The sequence below is a fragment of the Helicoverpa armigera genome, chromosome 27, assembly GCF_030705265.1.
Source record: "Helicoverpa armigera isolate CAAS_96S chromosome 27, ASM3070526v1, whole genome shotgun sequence".
Classification (NCBI taxonomy): domain Eukaryota; kingdom Metazoa; phylum Arthropoda; class Insecta; order Lepidoptera; family Noctuidae; genus Helicoverpa; species Helicoverpa armigera.
Genome location: NC_087146.1, coordinates 3,201,881 through 3,221,249, shown reverse-complemented (window position 1 = coordinate 3,221,249; position 19,369 = coordinate 3,201,881). Strand labels below are relative to the sequence as shown.

Genomic DNA, 19,369 nt, shown 5'->3' with positions numbered 1-19,369 from the left:
CAAGTGTGTGGTTTTTCATATCAGAAAAATATTATATAAAAAACTGAAATGATAATCAGAGATTTTCATTCCAGTAGGATAAAACTATAAGAGATCCCACGAGGGACATTTACTATATTGCGTATATGCAGAGATACATAGGTGCACTCTCTGTTCTTTCATTCTCATAGCCCATATGGGATGGCAATCCGACGCGACTGTAGAGAGATGAAGCGCATAAAATAATACAATTAGAATATTTATTTTTATTAATTGAAACAACAGCACTACAGCTATAATAAATAATTTATTTTTTAATATTATTTACATTTTAAACTAAATTATTTACAAATCTTCGTAAGGAGATCCGCACCGCACGTTGTAGAAATGATCGCATACCTGAAAATGACCAGTTTTTTGAAGAAACACATTCATTGCCAAGCAAAACTGAATTAGGTTTTTCATATAGGTCCAGCTATTAAATTGTGAAGAGACCACGCTATAACAAGATAGTTAAATTAGCTTAAAAAGTGTCCCTTATAATTGGGCCAAAAGTGTAAACTATATCAAAGAGGCTTGATTTCTTGACAACATATAAATTATAATAAATAATTAATTTTTGACCCAGTCAGTTATATACACCTAAGTTAGTCAACTTAGGTGTTCTTATAGACACACTGAGTGGTCACCACGGAGTAAGTTTGTCTTCCATGGTAGTCACTTCGTGTCTCTGACAGAAACTGCCATAGGCTTTGGTAGAATGCCAGTTGTTAGAAAAACTCAGGTTGTAGATACCTATTGAAAGTACTTACTTGAAACTGTTCATTAAACAGCGTGCCATTCGCACACAGGTCTGTGCTCACTAGATGTTGGCGCCAACAGAAGTGATACGCCTGAAACAAAACATAATCAACTTGAAACCATGGGTTATAAGTCATTAAGGGCGAGCAGACATTGAGAAGTGAACGAGACCAAAAATTTTAAAATACACCCCAATTTAGAGCCCTTGCTTATTGTCAATGATCAACTTCGACTCTCAATTTATTTAGGGGTAACGAATGTTTCATGCAGTTCACTTCATCTATCAGGTTTCAAAGGAAATATCTAACCGTTGTTTGTGCTAACTGACAACAACTAGCATTTGCACCAAAAACCAGTGGGTGTTTCCAGGCAATACATACCAGCTTGCTATTTACAAAACAAGTACAACCAGTAGAAAGATTTTTATCTATCATCATTATGATAAAATTAAATTGCAATTAAATCAAATAGCACTTAAATAAAAACCTGTCTGCCAGATACTTTGCCAAAGACGTCAAAAGAACGCCTTTTCATCATCTGCCCAGACTTTTTCCAACTATCTTATACATAGGTCGGTCTCCCGCTGTGGGTGCAGCGTGAGGGAGTGTCAGACTCTTACTGACTAAAACCCACCATGTTCCTTCCTAAGCCCTTCATATACCAGGGCTGCAGTAACTCTTCCGAACAATCCCGCAGTCTCGGCAGGCTTTGACCCTGGTCCTCTGGGCTTTGCTGACTCTCCTTCAGGAGGAACGCTATATTACCTGACAGCCAGCCTGGACATCAGCATAGTACCCCCTCGGGCGACCCTCGCAAGTGAAGCTGGTGTGAGGAGCTGTGACCAGCACGGGGTGAAGTGGTGGGTTGTGAGGTAGTTGTATGCTCAAGTTTATTACATCTTCACGCTCACTGCGAAGAAACTTGGCAATAATATAGCTTACACATCACAGCAACTTAAAGGCTACTTTTTACCTCGATGCGGGAAGTAGTTCCATCAGGAACCTGGTAGAACCGCTTGCTCACGCTACTTTGTCTATTACCTGACAGCCAGCTGCCTAAAACCCACCATGTTCCTTCTTAAGCCCTTTATGTACAATGACCGCGGTAACTCTTTCGAACAATCCCGCAGCCCCGGCAGGCTTTGGTCCTGGTCCACTGGTATCCCATATTACCTGACAGCCGGCCTGGACATCAGCATAGTACCCCCTCGGGCGACCCTCGCAGGTGAAGGATGTGCGAGGAGCTGTGACCAGCACGGGGTGAAGTGGTGGGTTGTGAGGTAGGTGGAGTACGTGGTAGTAGTCATGTGGCTGCTGGCTGAATACTGCTGCTAACCCTGGGGGAAGAAATTAGGTAGTTAAATAACCTATCAAAGGGCTACTTCGGCCAAAGAATTTGTTTTGCCATCCTGCGTGGTGATTAGGGAATGCAATCCCGATCCCGCGGGATCCCGATCTCGCGAGATCTCGTGTAATTTTTCGGGATCAATCCTGACGCATCATATGACGAGATCCCGTTCGAGATTGACGGGATTGGGCGGCAGTGGTCAGCTAGTCGCTGACCACTGCTGATTTGTTTGAGTGTGGAGGAACAAGGGGGCGATTTTTGCAGTTTGCATATAATTGTTTCGCCACGCTGTTGCCAACCAGCGTTGAGTCGGAGAGGGCATTCTCAGCTGCGGGGTACATTGCAACGGACATTAGATGCCGTTTAGCAGATGAAACTATTAGTGCCCTTTCTTTTTTAAGGATCATTCTTTTTCCTAATTCCAGTGAAATAAGCTTATTGTTTTGACTACCTAATTTACCTACGTTAATATCCTTACAACCTGATAATTATTTAGTTGGTAAGATTAAAGAATAAAGGTTTTTATTTTCTTTCGAGTAATATATATGTTGTTTTAATTAACCTCACTATCACAAACAAGCAGTTATTAGCTTTTTCAGTCATCTGAATTATTATTTTTTTTTTAATTAGACGAGATCCCGAAAATTCCGGGATCCCGCGGGATTGATATTTCTAATCCCGCGGGATCCCGAATTTGCAATCTCGAGTCGGGATTGCATTCCCTAGTGGTGATGCAACCAACCTTTTGGGCGCTAACAGTGATGCGGATGAATTTTTTGATACTTTTTTTTGTTTATTCAGTTTGTATGTATGTAAATAATAGTGCCAAATTAAATTTAAAAAGTCTATCATTATCATCAGCTTTTTAATTGACCCACTGCAGGGTTGTGGCCTCTTCTCAAACAGAGAACTAGTGAGTGCACTTTAAAAGATCACGTTTTAAATTGTATTTTATCCTGATGCTCAAAAGAGTCTTATTATCTAAGATCTTCGGTGGAACTTGAGGAGAGCTGATTTAAATTGCCAATATCAATGTATTCGAACCGGATGAAAACATTGTACAATCTACTAAATATTTATTTGTGACTAAGAATTCAATGTTATACGCCTCATAGGTAAATTATTACTCAATACTCAATTCTTTAACTTTATTATTCGTTTAACATTGAAAATATCAAGGAATTTGTTAGGTAATTATTATTTAGACAACGGCAGCTTTTAACCGACTTCCCAAAAATAAAGAATTATCGTTAAAAGCTTTTAAAAATAAATGTTAAAATAAATATTTTACAAAACTAGCACCCAAAGAAATTCTACACCTTATTAATGCAATTCCAAAAAATATATCACTCGACATCACCCCTTGACCTAGGTAGGTTACACACAAAAATAATTTAAAAAAAACACATACCAAAAACAACCACAGCGAAAACCTTCAACATGGCGAACAAGTAATAAATAATAAATAAATAGCCACAAAATAATAAATATACAACGTTCGCCAGTTCGATGGCCACGCGCGGATCACTTCACTAAATCGATCGGACTAATACCAATTGAAATAACGTATAACTACTTATTGAACTTTGGATGACGTTATGTGGTATGAAGCATAAAGAAAAAATTACTTATCTTAATTACCCACCAATCTTTGTTGTTAGTTTCGTAATAATGGTGTTTAACTTTGTAAATAAAACTGTATCAATATACCTAATGGATTGTTGTGTATAACATAATAACATTTAAATTAATTTATTTAATTGAAATAGACAGCTGTGCTCATGCTGTGCTATACGATTATTAAATTATCTGATTATTTTATATTATTTTTATTCAAGAACGAGAAGGCGTTCCCTCGGGACGCTTCTGTAACCACGGGGAAAAACTAGTAAGCGTAATATTTGTACATTTGTGACAATATCGAACATTCGGGGACCATTCTAGAGGGTTTTAAAGTTTTTGATATTCCTAAACTTGACGTTGAATGCTTGTCGTTGGGTCTTACAAATCGGGCATAGATTCACTCCTTTCGATAACTCCGATTTATATAGACTCACTCTGCATATGAAAATAATAGATAATTAAAATCTTTTTTTTAAAGAATACCATTTATTCATGCTTCTTTTTATTTAAATCATAGATACATACTTGAAAGCATACCACATAACACCATCCCACGAGTGTACATTTCGCGCACGCGCAGAAGGTCGCCCGCGCAGACGCACTGACCATAATGTGCAGTCGACCTGTTACATATTAGTTTAACTCGACTTGAGATGTATCTGTCGCTTGGTTAAGTAGATAAGTGAACTATAGAAAAATCTTTACATATAGGTAATTGTGGGTCTTTCTTTTGGGAAATCATCAAATCACCCCTCCCGCTGTGGGTGCAGCGTGAGGGAGTGTCAGACTTACTGAGTGAAACCCACCATGTTCCATCTACCAGCACCGCGGTATCTCGTAGGTACATGAAGGGCTCCAGAAGTTCCAAAAGGCTTCATCTTATGATTTTCACCTCCAAAAAGGTGCGAGTTTATAATCGTACCTAATCAATGGAGCAGGCATGCTGGGAGGTTGTTGCGCCACTTCTTCCAAGGAAAACTGATGAATTTTTGAGTGGGGGTGATTGAAAAACGCGTAGGAAATAGTGCAGGATAGGCGTTTTACTAAGGGAATTGTTCCAGGTACATATCTATATCACATAAACTGCTATAGTGAGAAAACCATGATGATGATGGTGTATTTCATATACAACAAAAGTTATTTTTGGCTGTTTTGGTACAGGACCCTTGGTGCACGAGTCTGCCTCCAACTTGGCCAACATTTTTGTCTGTTTTGGTCTGCTTTCTCCCGGATCTCAAAAAGATATTAGGTACATTATAAACAGTCAAAGAATCGTGCTCCATTTATATTAAAAGCCATAACCTGTCAAGGTTCTAGGAAGTGATACAAGTATGTAATGTCAAGGAATTTGTAACGGATATAGCGAACGATCTTAGAACATAATGTACATAAAAATATAGAGTACTTAGTTTGTAGGTACAGACAACGAAAGATTTTTTAAGGCTTGGAATAGTTAAAGAGGAGTAGGTATCTACAACAAAATGCCCGTGAATCTATGGCAACAATATTATAAAGCTGAACTCGCTAATCTTGTGCAAAAATGAAACATTTTTTCAGTGTTGATCCCACCCATTATTAGCCCAGTTAGCCGCCATTAGTTAGGACACGGGCTACTTTTTACACGTGCGAAGTAGTTTCGATTCGATGATTTGTGGTCGAAACTGCTGGCAGAAGCGAGCTTAGTAACAATATCTAGTGGTAACGGTGTAGCATTGATTTCCAGAGCTGTCTTAAAAAGTTACTACACCCTTGAAGGACTCCAAAAGGATTAAGGAATTTTCAACCTGAAAATAGTCTCAATGTGCCGCATGGAGTTCGGCGAAATCTGTCTTTTCTGCCGACTGTACTTACAAAGTAATAATGACTATAAAAATATTTAAGCAATGATGATAGCATTGAAATCGGTAAGCAATTTAATGTAAAGTCGTGTATAGACGTAACAAGCAAGGATATTGCTGAGCCAATGACGATGTCTGTGATAAAAAACGTGTGAATAATAGCACAGTATTTTGCTTATCTTAATAATTTTCACACACTTTCTTGAAGTAACAAAAGCTAACTGGAAGAAGTTAAAAAAAGTGTAGCTTTCTTTCTATGTTGAAATAGTACCTAAGTATTTTGCAAATTGGTCTTGCAAAGTCAAGATTCGTAGGTACGAACTCACAAAATGATTACCTTTTTAACCGACTTAAAAAAAGAATTCTCAATTCGACTCTTTGGAACAGAGAAAAAACTTAAGAATAAGAATCTTTAAAGAAAATAATGCTTAATAGTGACAGATATATTTGGAATATCCTATCTAAACATAAAATATCCACTAAGTTTCAACATTTAAGTGACCAAAACGTTATTTAAATCGACTGCACCAATCTACCAGGGTGCACCCACCCATCCATTTATAGACCGCGACACTCACAACTTAACCTCGCTTTAAAGCAAACCTTCTAATTAAAATCTATCTTAAATTACAATGAACTTCAGTTCATGGTGAACTTATACAAAACCTTTTTTTTTTTTAACCGAAAAAATAAAAATGGACGCCAAAGAATTTGGCCTCGGTTTTAGCGTCGGCGGTCAATGTTTTAGTTAGGCGCCACTCACTATTTTAAAATATATATATGAACTAGCTATGACCCTTGGTTTTATTTAAAAGCTCCGGCCAGCGATTTCACTCAAATCTTGTACTACTTTGCACATCTATATACTAGCCTTTCTCGATCGATAGGCTATCTGTTACAGCCTTTTTTTATGGTCCCACTGCTGGGCTGCGGCCTCCTCTCACACAGAGAAGGATTGAGCATTAATCACCACGCGTGCTCAATGCGGGTTGGTGATTTCAGACTTTATAGTCCAGGTTTCCTCGAGATGTTTTCCTTCACTTTTTTATCAGCCATTGGTGTCCCAGATATACTTAGAAAGTACATACAAACTTACAAAAGTTGCATTGGTACTTGGCTGACCTGGAATCGAACCCACACAATCATATTCCAGAGATTGGTTCTTTACCACTAGGCTATCACGACTTGCTATCATTGTTAGATCGTACCAGTAGTGCCTTGTCTTGAACACGTTCAAACAAACAAACTCTTTAGCTTAATAACAGTAGGTAATCAAAGATTGCGAAAAAAGTCGCAGCCCACACCCACAAAAACCTCTAAAAAGCAGTAATTAAATTACCTCCACATAATTATAAATACAGTGCAATAATTCAAATGTCTCAATTACTTAGTAAATCAAATAAAAATAAGCAATAAACGCGCGAAATAATTCAATGTTTGTCTATGACGTGACATTGAGGTGTCGCGCGGAGGTCGGTCACTGATCGATTAGACGTTTTAGATGAATGTTTAGCGGGTTAGGGCTCCGTGAGATAAGAGAAAGATAATATATAAAAACCTTTTCCTAAATAGGTATGTTGGGATCGGCTTTCAGTCGGATGAAGCTGAATATCAGTGTTTTACAAGGAGTGACTTCTTCAACCCAGTTACCTACCTAGCCAAAGCTAGGATGGCCCAGTCTTAGCTTTTATTATGATTAGGTACCCTAAAGACTGCCAAACAGATCATATCTAAACATTGTGGTCAAATATAAAACAGCCCACGGAATAGGTTAGGACTTAAAAATCTGGATTGAGTACATTTCTATGGAGATAATGGTTAAAAGCACTATCAATTTAACCATAACTTAATATTTCACTTTTACGCCAAAACTACAGAACCGATACACAGATAGTCTAGACTTCTAGAGCCTATGAGAAGACATAGGCTATTTTTTATCCGATTTCGGGAAGAAGTTCCCTCCAATAATAACTGCATAGGAATAGGAACAACTTTACTACATACGGAACCTCCAACAAAAAACTAGATCACAAAGCATTAACATGACAGGTTTTTAAGAGCGAGATAAGCCAATAATTGATTAACGCAATAGTTTGGCGATCTACAATCTATTTGTTGGACAATCATTAGGTCAGCGGGTGTCAATAGGTCAGAATTTTCCATACAGTGGTATGTTGTTTGGGCTTTAAATAGTTCCTTCTAGTTTAGCTTTGATGATGAAGGTCCCATTCTATATCTTCTTATACCTACTTAATATTTACAGGAGTTTCAGTATCCTTCAGCAAGATGTCATTCAAGTCCCGTGGGAACAACTTCGCAATTCAAGATAAACTGTAGCTTTTCAGCCTTTCTCGATAAGACAGTAAGACTATTTAGAACTTATTTTTCGAATTGGTCCAGTAGTTCCTGAGTTTAGCGGGGCCAAGCAAACACACTCTTAAGCATTAATTATATAAGTTATTAGGTATCTATTGTAACTGGTACCTACACGCTACGAATTACGACTAGGTATAATGAAGCTGGATTATATTTTCGCTTTTGTTTATGTATGTCCTTACGGTGGCGAAACAATATTGTAACAGTTTAGTTCGTCTTTTATTTTCCTAAATACCGCAGTAATGATTCTGTAGGTACAAAAAGTGACATGCCGTGAGGACAAGCCTATATTACCACTTAAGACATACAACCTCTATTTAGGGTCACAATAGCATTATATGGGCGATACGGATTAATAAATTGGATAAATAAGGCCTGTTTGATTACATTTGCATAAATTAAATAGCGCTTACCTATATATTAGCGCCTCTAAGCAGCAGAGTAAGATTTTTGCAATGGTTAATATATTCATTAAAACTTATGTACTTAGTATAATTAATTTTCCCATCGGTTTATCTGCTTAGAACATGTTTTTATTTTGAATAGAGAATAGGAATCTCAAAAAACTAGGTTTCACTCTGAAAAAAAACGTGCATCGATATGAAACGTCAGCAATGATACTGTCAATGTCAATTGATTGTGACGTTTCTCGGCATAAAATTGTTTTGTTTGGGAGAGCAAAATATAAAACTGTTATAATTTCGCAAATAAAATGCTTTAATTAGTGTTTTATAAATATTGTATCATAGTTCATAAGACAGTGCTTTTGTAAGATACACAATGAGTAATATTTATATACAAGAACCGCCGGCATTAGGCAAGGTAATTGTGCATTTACAACTTACATGGATATTATTCGGTCACATCAATTTTATACAGTTTTTAAGTTTTTAGTTATATATAAATAGTGTTTTCCCTCTTTGGAAGGTATCTTTTAAATTATTTCTACAAAAATCAACCTATTTAAAGTCATAATCACGAAATGGAGTAACTAACCTTTTAAAGGTGTAAACGGTATATTTTATCAGTTTAAATATCTCTATTCTATCTTATATTCTATTCTTTCAGTACAATGTTGTAAATAGTAACTAAATCTATATACATTATCAAGGTTGACTGAAAAATCAACCCACACAAAGTTAGATTTTAGAAAACTGTATAATTTACCTATGTATAGTCTCATACAGGCATTTTGCTTTGCAGATTTATTGATAGCAAACAACATTAGTTTTTAAATTCTTGTTATGTGTTAATTCCAGGTGCTTCTAAAAACTACAGCAGGGGAGATAGATATAGAATTATGGACAAAAGAGGCTCCAAAGGCCTGTCGCAACTTTATCCAACTATGCATGGAAGGGTATTATAATGGTAAGACTGTTAGGGTCATCTTAGAAACTGAAGATAAAGGCAGGACTGTATGATGAATGTGGTAGTAAATTGTCTACCTAGCCTATTTGAACTGCATATATTTGGTGCGGTTCCCGTTTAAACAAATGCAGCTGAGTACCAGTGTGCCTCAAGGAATGACTGCCTATCTGCCCCTTGACAAGACTGCTTGTCAGACTTTCATCTGCTAAAAGTAATGATCAAACTCCTGATTTTGTATTTATTTAAAAATGTTTTTATGTTTCATCACAGGATAAAAAACTAGCCTACATCTTTAGAGAAGAGAGAAATATATTTACAAAATTTAATTTAAATTGGTTCAATGGTGCTTATGTTCTATTAAAATAAATAACACATGTTATAATTTGCAGGTACAATATTCCACCGAGTAGTTCCTGGTTTCATTGTTCAGGGAGGTGATCCCAATGGAGATGGCACTGGTGGAGAGTCTATTTATGGAGCTCCTTTTAAGGTATGCTACAGAATAGAGTATGAAAGAAGTGTTTTATTTTGATGCATTTTCAGTTTCGACAATGCATCAAAATAAACGCGGGCAACAGCAATTGTTGCCCGCGACTTCATCTGCATGGGCAAAATAGGGTTTCCATTTTTTATTATTTAATCGTTCATTGCTCAACCCCCGTAGGTGATAGCGTGATAATATATAGCCTATGTGTTAAACCATCCCCCAGGTAATAGTCATGCAAAATTTGATTTAAATCCATACAGTACTTTTTGAGTTTATCCAGGAGAAACATACAGACAAACAGATAAACAGACATACAGACAAAAATTCTAAAAACTACATATTTGGGTTCAGAATCGATTATGGATCACCCCACAAGTAGATATTCTTTAAAAAAAATATTCAGTGTACAGTTTTGACTTTCCTATCATTTTATTATATGTATAGATCATGGCTGTGACTGAGGCCCAGACTGCCAGGGAAGTTTAAACAAGCAATATAATTTATCTGGTTAAGGATAATTGATATTGGTGGAATAATGGAATGTTTGTGTAACAAAATTCTATAAATTATTAAAAATTTCTCTATTTTCGTTAAGTCTCTGCGTAAGGATGTCCACTGAACTGAAACGATGCTGCAGTGGTTTACTCGTTTGATATTTCACAGTTTCTCTGTACCAAAACCTTCCTCCGCTTCTGTGGACAGGCAGATTGAAATACTTCAGTACTTTAGAAGCTTAGGCCCGTTTTTTTCTAGTCATTTTAAATTACCACTTCAACTGTTTTTCTCTACTGCTTATGTTTTAAAACATGCTTTACCCAACAGGATGAGTTCCACTCTCGTCTCCGGTTCAATCGGCGCGGTTTAGTCGGTAGTGCCAACGCTGGCAAAGACGACAATGGTTCTCAGTTCTTCTTCACCCTCGCTGCCACTCCGGAGCTGCAGAACAAACATACTATATTTGGGAAGGTTACAGGTGGGTTAATTATATATTTTTAATAATTAATTTTGGGTGTTGTGTTTCTGTACCAAGAAGGATTATGTAGCTTCCCTTCCCATAAGATAAAAAGTAGCCCACAGCCTACCTCGATAATTTTGCTATCTATCACTGTAAGACTGTTTTCTCAAATCGGCCCATTAATTACAGTCCGCACAGTGACTTAGTGCATAAGTGAAATGTTACTAACATAGATTTAAGTAGTACATAACATATATATGTATGTTAGTTTTAGGTCTATGGTCTATTAATGGGCCATAGCTGCCTGATAATAAAGACCTAAATAAGTAAAAATATCTCAAGATTAGTGCATTTGAAAAAACAATCAACTCTGTTGCCAGAGATTGACTCAAGTGTATCTTTTTTTCGGCTTTTTATCCGAGTGCTAGAAACAGTCTCTATGTGAAAACTAGTCTAAAACAATGACTTTTTACAGGTGAAACAATCTACAACGTTCTAAAGCTATCAGAAGGTCTGATAGGCCCTGATGACAGACCCGACCACCCTCACAAGATCACCAGCACCACGGTGCTCATCAACCCTTTCACTGACATCGTACCTCGGGTACAGGAGACCCGGGAAGAAGAAAGACCTAAGAAAAAGAAGAAGGAGCGCCAGGGGGTTAAGTGAGTTAACTTTAATAAAAAGAGGTTTTCAGTTTGTATGTTTGTGAGCGATTAGCTCGGGTTTGGTTGAACCGATTTTGATGCGTTTTTCAGTAAAGATTTTCAGGTAGGTATATTTCTGAAGTCGATTAAATTTTTTGTTGTTGGTATGTATTAGATATTTCGTTAAATTATTAAGTTAAGTTTTGAAATGAGAATGAGCTGAGTGTTTAGGAACTGGACAATTAAATGACAATGAGTACATACCATCGTAATGTATAATGGAGTACATAATTTAAAACATATGGTAATACATAGACGTAGTGCATAATAGAGAACATGGTGAGTACATAACTTAGTAAAAGCCCTAAAACTGTCGGAAGGTCTGATAGGCCCCGATGACAGACCCGACCACCCTCACAAGATCACCAGCACCACAGTGCTCATCAACCCTTTCACTGACATCGTACCCCGGGTACAGGAGACCCGGGAAGAAGAGAGGCCGAAGAAAAAGAAGAAGGAGCGCCAGGGGGTTAAGTGAGTGCATTGGTCTTAACCATGTTTAATAAGAGGAGGTTTTCAGTTTGTATGTATGTATGTTTGGGAGCGGTTATCTCAATTTTGGCTGAACCGATTTTGATGCGGTTTTCAGCATAGCGTTCTTCAGGTAAGTATATTACTGAAGTCGGTTTTAAAATTGTCAGAAGGTCTGATAGGCCCAGATGACAGACCAGACCACCCTCACAAGATCACCAGCACCACGGTGCTCATCAACCCTTTCACTGACATCGTACCCCGGGTACAGGAGACCCAAGAAGAAGAGAGACCGAAGAAAAAGAAGAAGGAGCGCCAGGGGGTTAAGTGAGTGAATGAGTTTTAAGCCACATGCTAAATTGTACAATAACAACAATTTTCCTAACAACTTACATTTGTAACCTTCAAAACATTTGTGACTTCAAAATACGGACATTCCGCGTTTGACTTGTATGTTGGTGCGCAATCATCTCAGGTTTGGCTTAACCGATTTTCACGGGTTTTTCAGCACTTTAGGTATTTGTCACATTTAGGAGAAGATTTTAGGTAATATTATTCATCTCCAATTTCCCGAGCCTTTTCCCAACTATGTTAGGGACGGCTTCCAGTCTAACCGGATTCAGCTGAGTTCCAGTGCGCAGCTGAGCAGCGGATTGAGCTGAGTTCCAGTGTGTTTTACAAGGGGCGACTGCTTATCATTTTAAGTATTATTGAAGTATATATTTTTATGTATTTTTTTAGAAACTTCGGCCTCCTATCATTCGGCGAGGAAGCTGAGGAGGACGAGGGCGAGGCTCAGGAGTACCGCGGCAAGCCCAAGTCTACTCACGACCTGTTGGAAGACCCTAAGCTCAGCAGCAAGACAGCTGCAGGTAGGGTACCTCATAGTGTGTCTAGTTTTTCCCAACTGATGATAATGATGATGATGTACTCCTTTAATTAAAGAAATATATTTTATGACAAGTCATGTTTGTTGTGTCCTTGTCCATATTTGGTGTATAATAAAAAATATTCTATCTATATATTGTTAGCCATAGTGGCTTTTCCATATATGGAATAGCCACTTTTCCCAACTATGTTGTAGTTGGCTTTCAGTCTAACTGAATGCAGCTGAATACCAATGTGCTACATGAAGTGGCGGCCTATCTGACTTCCGTAACTACGAGCACAGAGCCGTAACGGGTAGTCAGAAGCCAGGAGGTCTGACCACCAGTCTTACTAAGGGGTATCACGTTGTTTGTGTAATACAGGTTGTCAGACTTTTTGCTACTACCACTGCAGATATTCAGATAACAAATACGGAGAAACTCGCCATGACAAGAGTCACCACCCGTAACGACTGCCAAAGATGTTCAAGTGCCAGCCCGTATCCAAAAATTAAAAAAAATTATGTGCCTTCCGAAACACGGAGGAACTCGTTATAACAAGATGGTCACCCTTCTACGGACCGACTGCTCCAATTATATGATCGATCGACCCATACGGCTGTTACTTACCCACGAAACTACTACTAACACTAATAAATCTTTAATTTCAGAATTAGAATTAGAAGAAGAACAAAAAAGTGAGAAACCAGAATTAACTCAAGAAGAAAATGAAGAGAAAATCAAAGAGACAGCAGCAGCCGTCTCCAGTATAAGAGATAAACTTAGTTCTAAGAAACGTGGTAAGAGTCCAGAGGGAGATAGTAAGAGACAGAGAACGGAGAAGAAAGTTATTGAAGAGAAGAAAGAATTGGTAGAAGATAGTGATAGTTCTGTAGAAGAATATTATATTGGGAAGGAGAAAGATGATGCTAGGCAGAAGGAAAAGTGAGTACTATGTGTATGCTTTTATTTTGTAAAGGGGTGATGTGTAACTATGTAAAAGGAGATGGCCAAATTTTCATAGAAAAAAAACCCAGAATCGACAGCAACGAAATGGGTACCAATGGGTTCATTATTATTGACCTTTGATGGTGCCAAAAAATCCAGCCTGAAATCCATGGGGTATAGGAGCTATATCATATTTTCACAAAAATAAGTTCTGTTGAATTTATGTTGATTTATAAGATTATTGACATCAAGGCATATAAAAAACAAGGTACACTAACATTATACAAGCCAATGGTAATATCCCCATAGTTACAGAGTTTGCCTGGAGATTAAAAGGTCTTGTATTTAACCACTCCAGATACGATTAAGCACCGACCTTACCTACTTGGAGAGGTTTCGCAGTTACATGCAACCTTCACAACTGGTTATGAAATGTTTTTGGAGAAATTGTCTTTGAAAATCGCGCCACGTGACATTGTCAAATATAACAAATGACTTAACAATGCAAAACGGTCCAATCACGAGTCTGCATTCAACTTCTAACGAACATCAAATAGTAAAAGTAAACTTTTTTGTGAACTAAAATCTTGATCGAAAAAACGTTATAAAAAGAGAACCCCATGGTTTTTAGATGATTTGAAATACTTTTTAAAATCCACAAATTATACTGAATCCAATCATACATATGAAGTTCTTGTCGATTCTGGGTGTTTTTTTGGCCATCTCCTTTATGATGTCAAATTTATATTTGCGAGGTTACCTGTGCGACCGTCTGTCTGACCTCTTCAACCCAGTTAACTGGGTACCTTGGTAAGACTGTCGTCAGACTTTCTGGCTTCTGACTATCTGTAACGATTGCCAATGATGTTCAAAATAATGACAGCTGGGATTCAGCAATTTAACGTACCCTTCGAAACTTGAGAAAATTCTTATACTAACTAATGATCTTCTAAACTACACTTTTCAAATTCCAGAGAAAGAATCCAAAAAGAAATAAAGGAACTTCGAAAAGAAATGAAGAATTCTAAAGATGAAAAGATAAGAGAGCAGAATGCAAAGGAACAGAGTGCCAAAGATGACGCAAAAGATAAAAAGATTGAAGAGGACAATGAAATGTACAAGAAATATGTTGAGGAACAAGAGAAATATAGGAAAATGAAGGAGAAATTACCTAAGAAGGGGGCGGCCAGGTAAATATATATTTTTATGTAAATAAATAAAAAAATAATATAGTTGTACTAGGCTGAAAATCCGACTCTTTTTAACCTACTAAACTACTACTAAAAGATTTATATTTTTGGTCCATTTTTATTTTTTCCCCTTATTGCGAATATTTATTAGGCCGCCGACCAAATTGAAAATTGTATTCGGACATATTTTGCTCCTTGATATGTTAATAACGCGAGTGCAAATGTATTTGATCGGTATTTTTAATATATTTTTAAACAAATATTAAATTATATTTGTGTATTAATAGTGAATAGTGTTGCCAACCAAAATAATTCCAAAAGTGATTTCACACCAAAAAATTCAAGAAGCGACTCCTAACTCCAGATCGCCTTTCAGAAACGGGCGCCAACGGTCATCCCGTAAGATAATCAGAAGAAAGCCCTGGGTGAAAAACTTGTATGAAAACCGCGAATATCCCGACAACCATACTGACGGAAAATTCTTGCAAGAACTCAGAAAAAACTTAAACGTTCAAAAAGTTACCTTACCCGAAGCGATACAAGGTTCTTTTCGCGTTGTACTAAGATTATGCATATGTGTGCTATACGCTATAATTTTCGTGTATATGTACAACGATTGGGTGCACACATATACAATAATATATACTTCAATTATCATTAGTTTATTTAGTTATTTTCTTTATATATATTTCGCTGGGACTGATGTTTTGAGGCATTTAAAAACTGTGCTAGTATATGTTACTATAGGGTATTTACTGTCTCCTATTTTACATACTTTAACAGACACAGTTAGTACAGATACTATATATGCTTGGGCTGTCTTAATGATGATTATACATATGATATTTTTTGATTATAACGTACCTGCAGCTTTAGTATCAAATTCCCTATCTATTAACGCAGCTATATTTTCCTCTGTATGTCTCGTTTCAAGATTATCAACGCCTTTCAACGCGTTTGTATTATTAACTATATCTGTCATTCTATTTGTACTAAGTCCACAGCTATTCAAGACTATATTGCACACGAAATTGTTTAATATAATTTACTTTATAACTTTAATATTAACGATTATTTGTTTATATTCAGTTTCAACAACTTTGTTGTGTTATTTCGTTTTAATTGTTTTTGTTTTAAGTGGTTATTGTCCGTTCTTTTTTGTGTATTGGCAGAAATATAAAGATAATAAATATGGGCCGTGGGATGAGGCGGTTATCAATGATTCTGATGATTTAGAAGAGTGTTTATTTGTTAAGTGACTAAATAAACGTATATGAGAAGTTTATTAGTTTTACTGGTGGCATATAGTTCTCGGCACGAATCTTGAGCTCTGACTTACATCTGTGCAAAAGTGATTTATTAGCAAAGAACCAATCCCGAGTGACGGCTATGACGCGATGCACTGCGGGCCAATCACCGCTTTAGCCCGCCCCCGCGCCTCACTTCATACCACAAAAGGGACCCAATAAATTACTTCTGCGCAGGTGAAGGTCAGAGCTCAAGATTCGTGCCGATAACTATACGATACAGGTTTTTTGTGCATTTTGTATACAGACTAGAACAAAAATAATACCATTATACAGTGCTTCCCTGTGAGAACATTCCTCTTATATTAATTTTTTCGTCAATATTGGTTGAGCATTAGCAAAAGACTAACAATACAGGTTGAGACAGACTAGTTAATTTTAATAAAATAATTGCCAATTTTTATTCAATACCTTTAAAAATATGTAGTTTGTAGAATATCGAATTTATGTTTTTTTGGATTATGAAGTACCTACGCCTTTTTTAACACAAGTAGGTATTTGAAATCCTGTGTATACTATTTGACTGTATTAGATAATTAATCATTTAGTCAATTTTACCTAGCCAATATATTGTTAATTATTGTGTATAAAGTACTTGTATTCCATAAGTATTGTATGAATTTATTAAATTAAAATAAATATGTGATATAATAGAAAATTAAGTTGTTTTACTTATATTGAAAATAAGCTTCTGGGTATACCAAATCAAGAGTCAGGTAATAAAAATGTATTTTCTCAAGCTCTTCCCCGTGACCCGAAGGAACTTCTATCCGCATCCGGATAAAACATAGCCTATGTCCGTTCTCAGGCGCCCTAGAATATCTGATTAGGTACCAATTTTCATTAAATCGGTTAAGTAGTTTTGTCTTGAAAGCTGGACATTCAAACAGGCTGGCATTCTCACTTCTGCTTTTATTATATGTACTAGCATTCGCTAGCGGTTTCAAGGCAGGGAGCTACTACCCGTAGTTGGCTAAAAAGTAGACCACATCCTTACCCAGGCTCTAGCATAAAATGTTTAGTAAAGTATGAAGCCTGATAATATAGTTGAAATAAATAGTGCCTACTCAATTTCTTTTAAGTTTAGGTATTATTTTTCTTTCTAATTTATGATATTGTTCAAAAATCAAATCAAAATCCGTTTATTCAAACTTGGCTGCAAAACAGCACTTTTCGAACGTCAGAAATTTACATAATACAGCCCCCAAAACGCCCACCATTCACCACTTCCTATGTGTTTTTGCTGGGAAGAAGAAGTGGCGCAACAAACTCCCCAGCAACACATGTCTGTATGTAGGCTAGAAGAACCTTTCAATAATTTATTGTATGTTACAGAGAAGACTTCACATTACAACTGCTGGCTAAGTTCAAGAACAAGCTGCATGCTATTAAGGAGAAGGCGGAGAGCGCACCCGCGACCAGCGACACGAAAGATGACAATGATGATGATCTTAATACTGATGATTGGTAAGTTATTAACGGTGTTATTACAAATATATTTAAGAAGAAAGTAGCAAGAAAGGATTAAGAAAGAGCTCAAAAATAAACAAAGGTTCGTCTTAGTACGTTTTTACAAAAATCTAAGTTCATTTAGGTATGTCGATACTACTACAGAAAAGTTCAAAACATAGTAATAAAGTAGGAATTAAGAACATAACTTTCACAAATTAAATAGGTGCAAAGGTTTGTTTGAGGTTGTCTGAAGGGCTTTTTATAAAAATCTATGCCCCGTTATGTGCCTGTGATTTCACCTGCTTCCTGAGAGAGGTACTTCTTCATCGGATAATAAGCCATATTGGGTTAGGCTACTTGTAAGCTATATTGGCAAGTTTTATCAAAATTCATTCAGCCATATGCGCGTGAAGAAGTGACAAACACACTCACTCACAAACATTCGCCTATACAATATTAGTGTAAGTATATTAACATACAGGTTGAACAGATTACTTACTTTCTTTCTCTAAAGAGGTAAAATTATTCCAGTATTATAAGGCCTTCATATGTGCAACGCCAGAAAAAGGCCGTTAGGCTGTACTTACCATTAATAACATCTGTAATACCACGACAAGCGAATAATTATTTTGAGTTTGAAGTCCTTGGAGATTTTTTTTTATTTCCATGTTTTTCTCCACCACCTTCTACAGAAACCAAATTTACTAGTAATTCATCTATTCCTTCTCCCAGGTTGGGTCACACACTGCGCTTCGAAGAAAAGGGCGCAGTTTTAGCGAAGGACGCGTCCACTAAGGGAGACGACTGGTTCGATATATACGACCCTCGGAACCCAATCAACAAGAGGAAACGAGAGAAATCTGATAAGAAACAGAAGAAATGAGGCAAATAAAATGTTAGTTTTTGACTTAAATGTATTTTTTTTTACTTTAAAACAAAATACTGCGAGTGAACCAAAAGGCTTTTTTTAACGACTTCAAAAATCATCAAATGACCCCTCCCGCTGTGGGTTAGCAGCGGTGAGGGAGTGTCAGACTCTTACTGACTAAAAACCGTCGTGTTCCGTCATAGGCCTTTTATGTGCCAGGGCCGCGGTATATCTTCCCGCAGCCCCGGCAGGCCTTAGCCCTACTGGGCCCCGCTGGGGTAGGCTTTGGGGTCACTCGCAGTCGTTCAGAAATGGGACGATGTATAATAGGTTTTTTTCTGATACCTTATAATGTCATGAAACTAAAACGCATAAATTATGTGAGATGAAATTGGATATGGAAACAGCTGGAATCCTGTTCCGCCGGGATGTTGGTTAAATCGCTAATCCCTTAGGAAAAGGATCGGTATTAGTGTTTATTTACCGTTTATCGGTAAATTACAAAGAGGAGCAAATTTTAAAGCAACATATACCTAATTAGTTGGTATTTTACCTGAATTTATCTTCCACTGACATTATCTATCGTAATAAAATATCCTGTTTGAAATAAGTTTTAACAAGGGGCTGTAAAATCCGGTACCTATCTCGGTTAGAGCCACTATTCGTTCAATAATTATTTCTTCTACTCTACAAAGAACGGTAACCTATCTAAAAAGTGAATGACTTACAAAATCCGCCTACATCGAGTCAATATACCTATTCGGTTAACTGAAAAAATGCTACAGT

The 19,369-nt window shown here is 36.9% G+C and overlaps 2 protein-coding genes across 3 annotated transcripts; one reads left to right on the top strand and one right to left on the bottom strand.

Annotated features, from left to right (window-relative positions):
* Positions 1-261: 261 nt before the first annotated feature.
* Positions 262-3,704, bottom strand: LOC110384684 (U-scoloptoxin(01)-Cw1a). Its single transcript, XM_049843311.2, has 4 exons — positions 3,539-3,704; positions 1,953-2,116; positions 792-872; positions 262-378 (listed from the first exon to the last, which is right to left on the bottom strand). The coding sequence occupies exons 1-4, from the start codon at positions 3,567-3,569 to the stop codon at positions 325-327; spliced, it is 330 nt and encodes a 109-aa protein (XP_049699268.2). The 5' UTR covers positions 3,570-3,704; the 3' UTR covers positions 262-324.
* A 4,906-nt stretch (positions 3,705-8,610) lies between these two features.
* LOC110384663 (spliceosome-associated protein CWC27 homolog) lies at positions 8,611-18,615 on the top strand. Of its 2 annotated transcripts, XM_064042105.1 has the most exons (10): positions 8,611-8,786; positions 9,224-9,332; positions 9,722-9,822; positions 10,642-10,792; positions 11,250-11,439; positions 12,694-12,824; positions 13,490-13,763; positions 14,741-14,956; positions 17,599-17,730; positions 18,448-18,615. In XM_064042105.1, the coding sequence occupies exons 1-10, from the start codon at positions 8,745-8,747 to the stop codon at positions 18,596-18,598; spliced, it is 1,497 nt and encodes a 498-aa protein (XP_063898175.1). In that variant the 5' UTR covers positions 8,611-8,744; the 3' UTR covers positions 18,599-18,615. The 2 variants fall into 2 exon arrangements, with proteins under 2 accessions (XP_063898175.1, XP_063898174.1); XM_064042104.1 differs by lacking the exons at positions 17,599-17,730; positions 18,448-18,615 and adding an exon at positions 15,333-16,479.
* Positions 18,616-19,369: the final 754 nt, after the last annotated feature.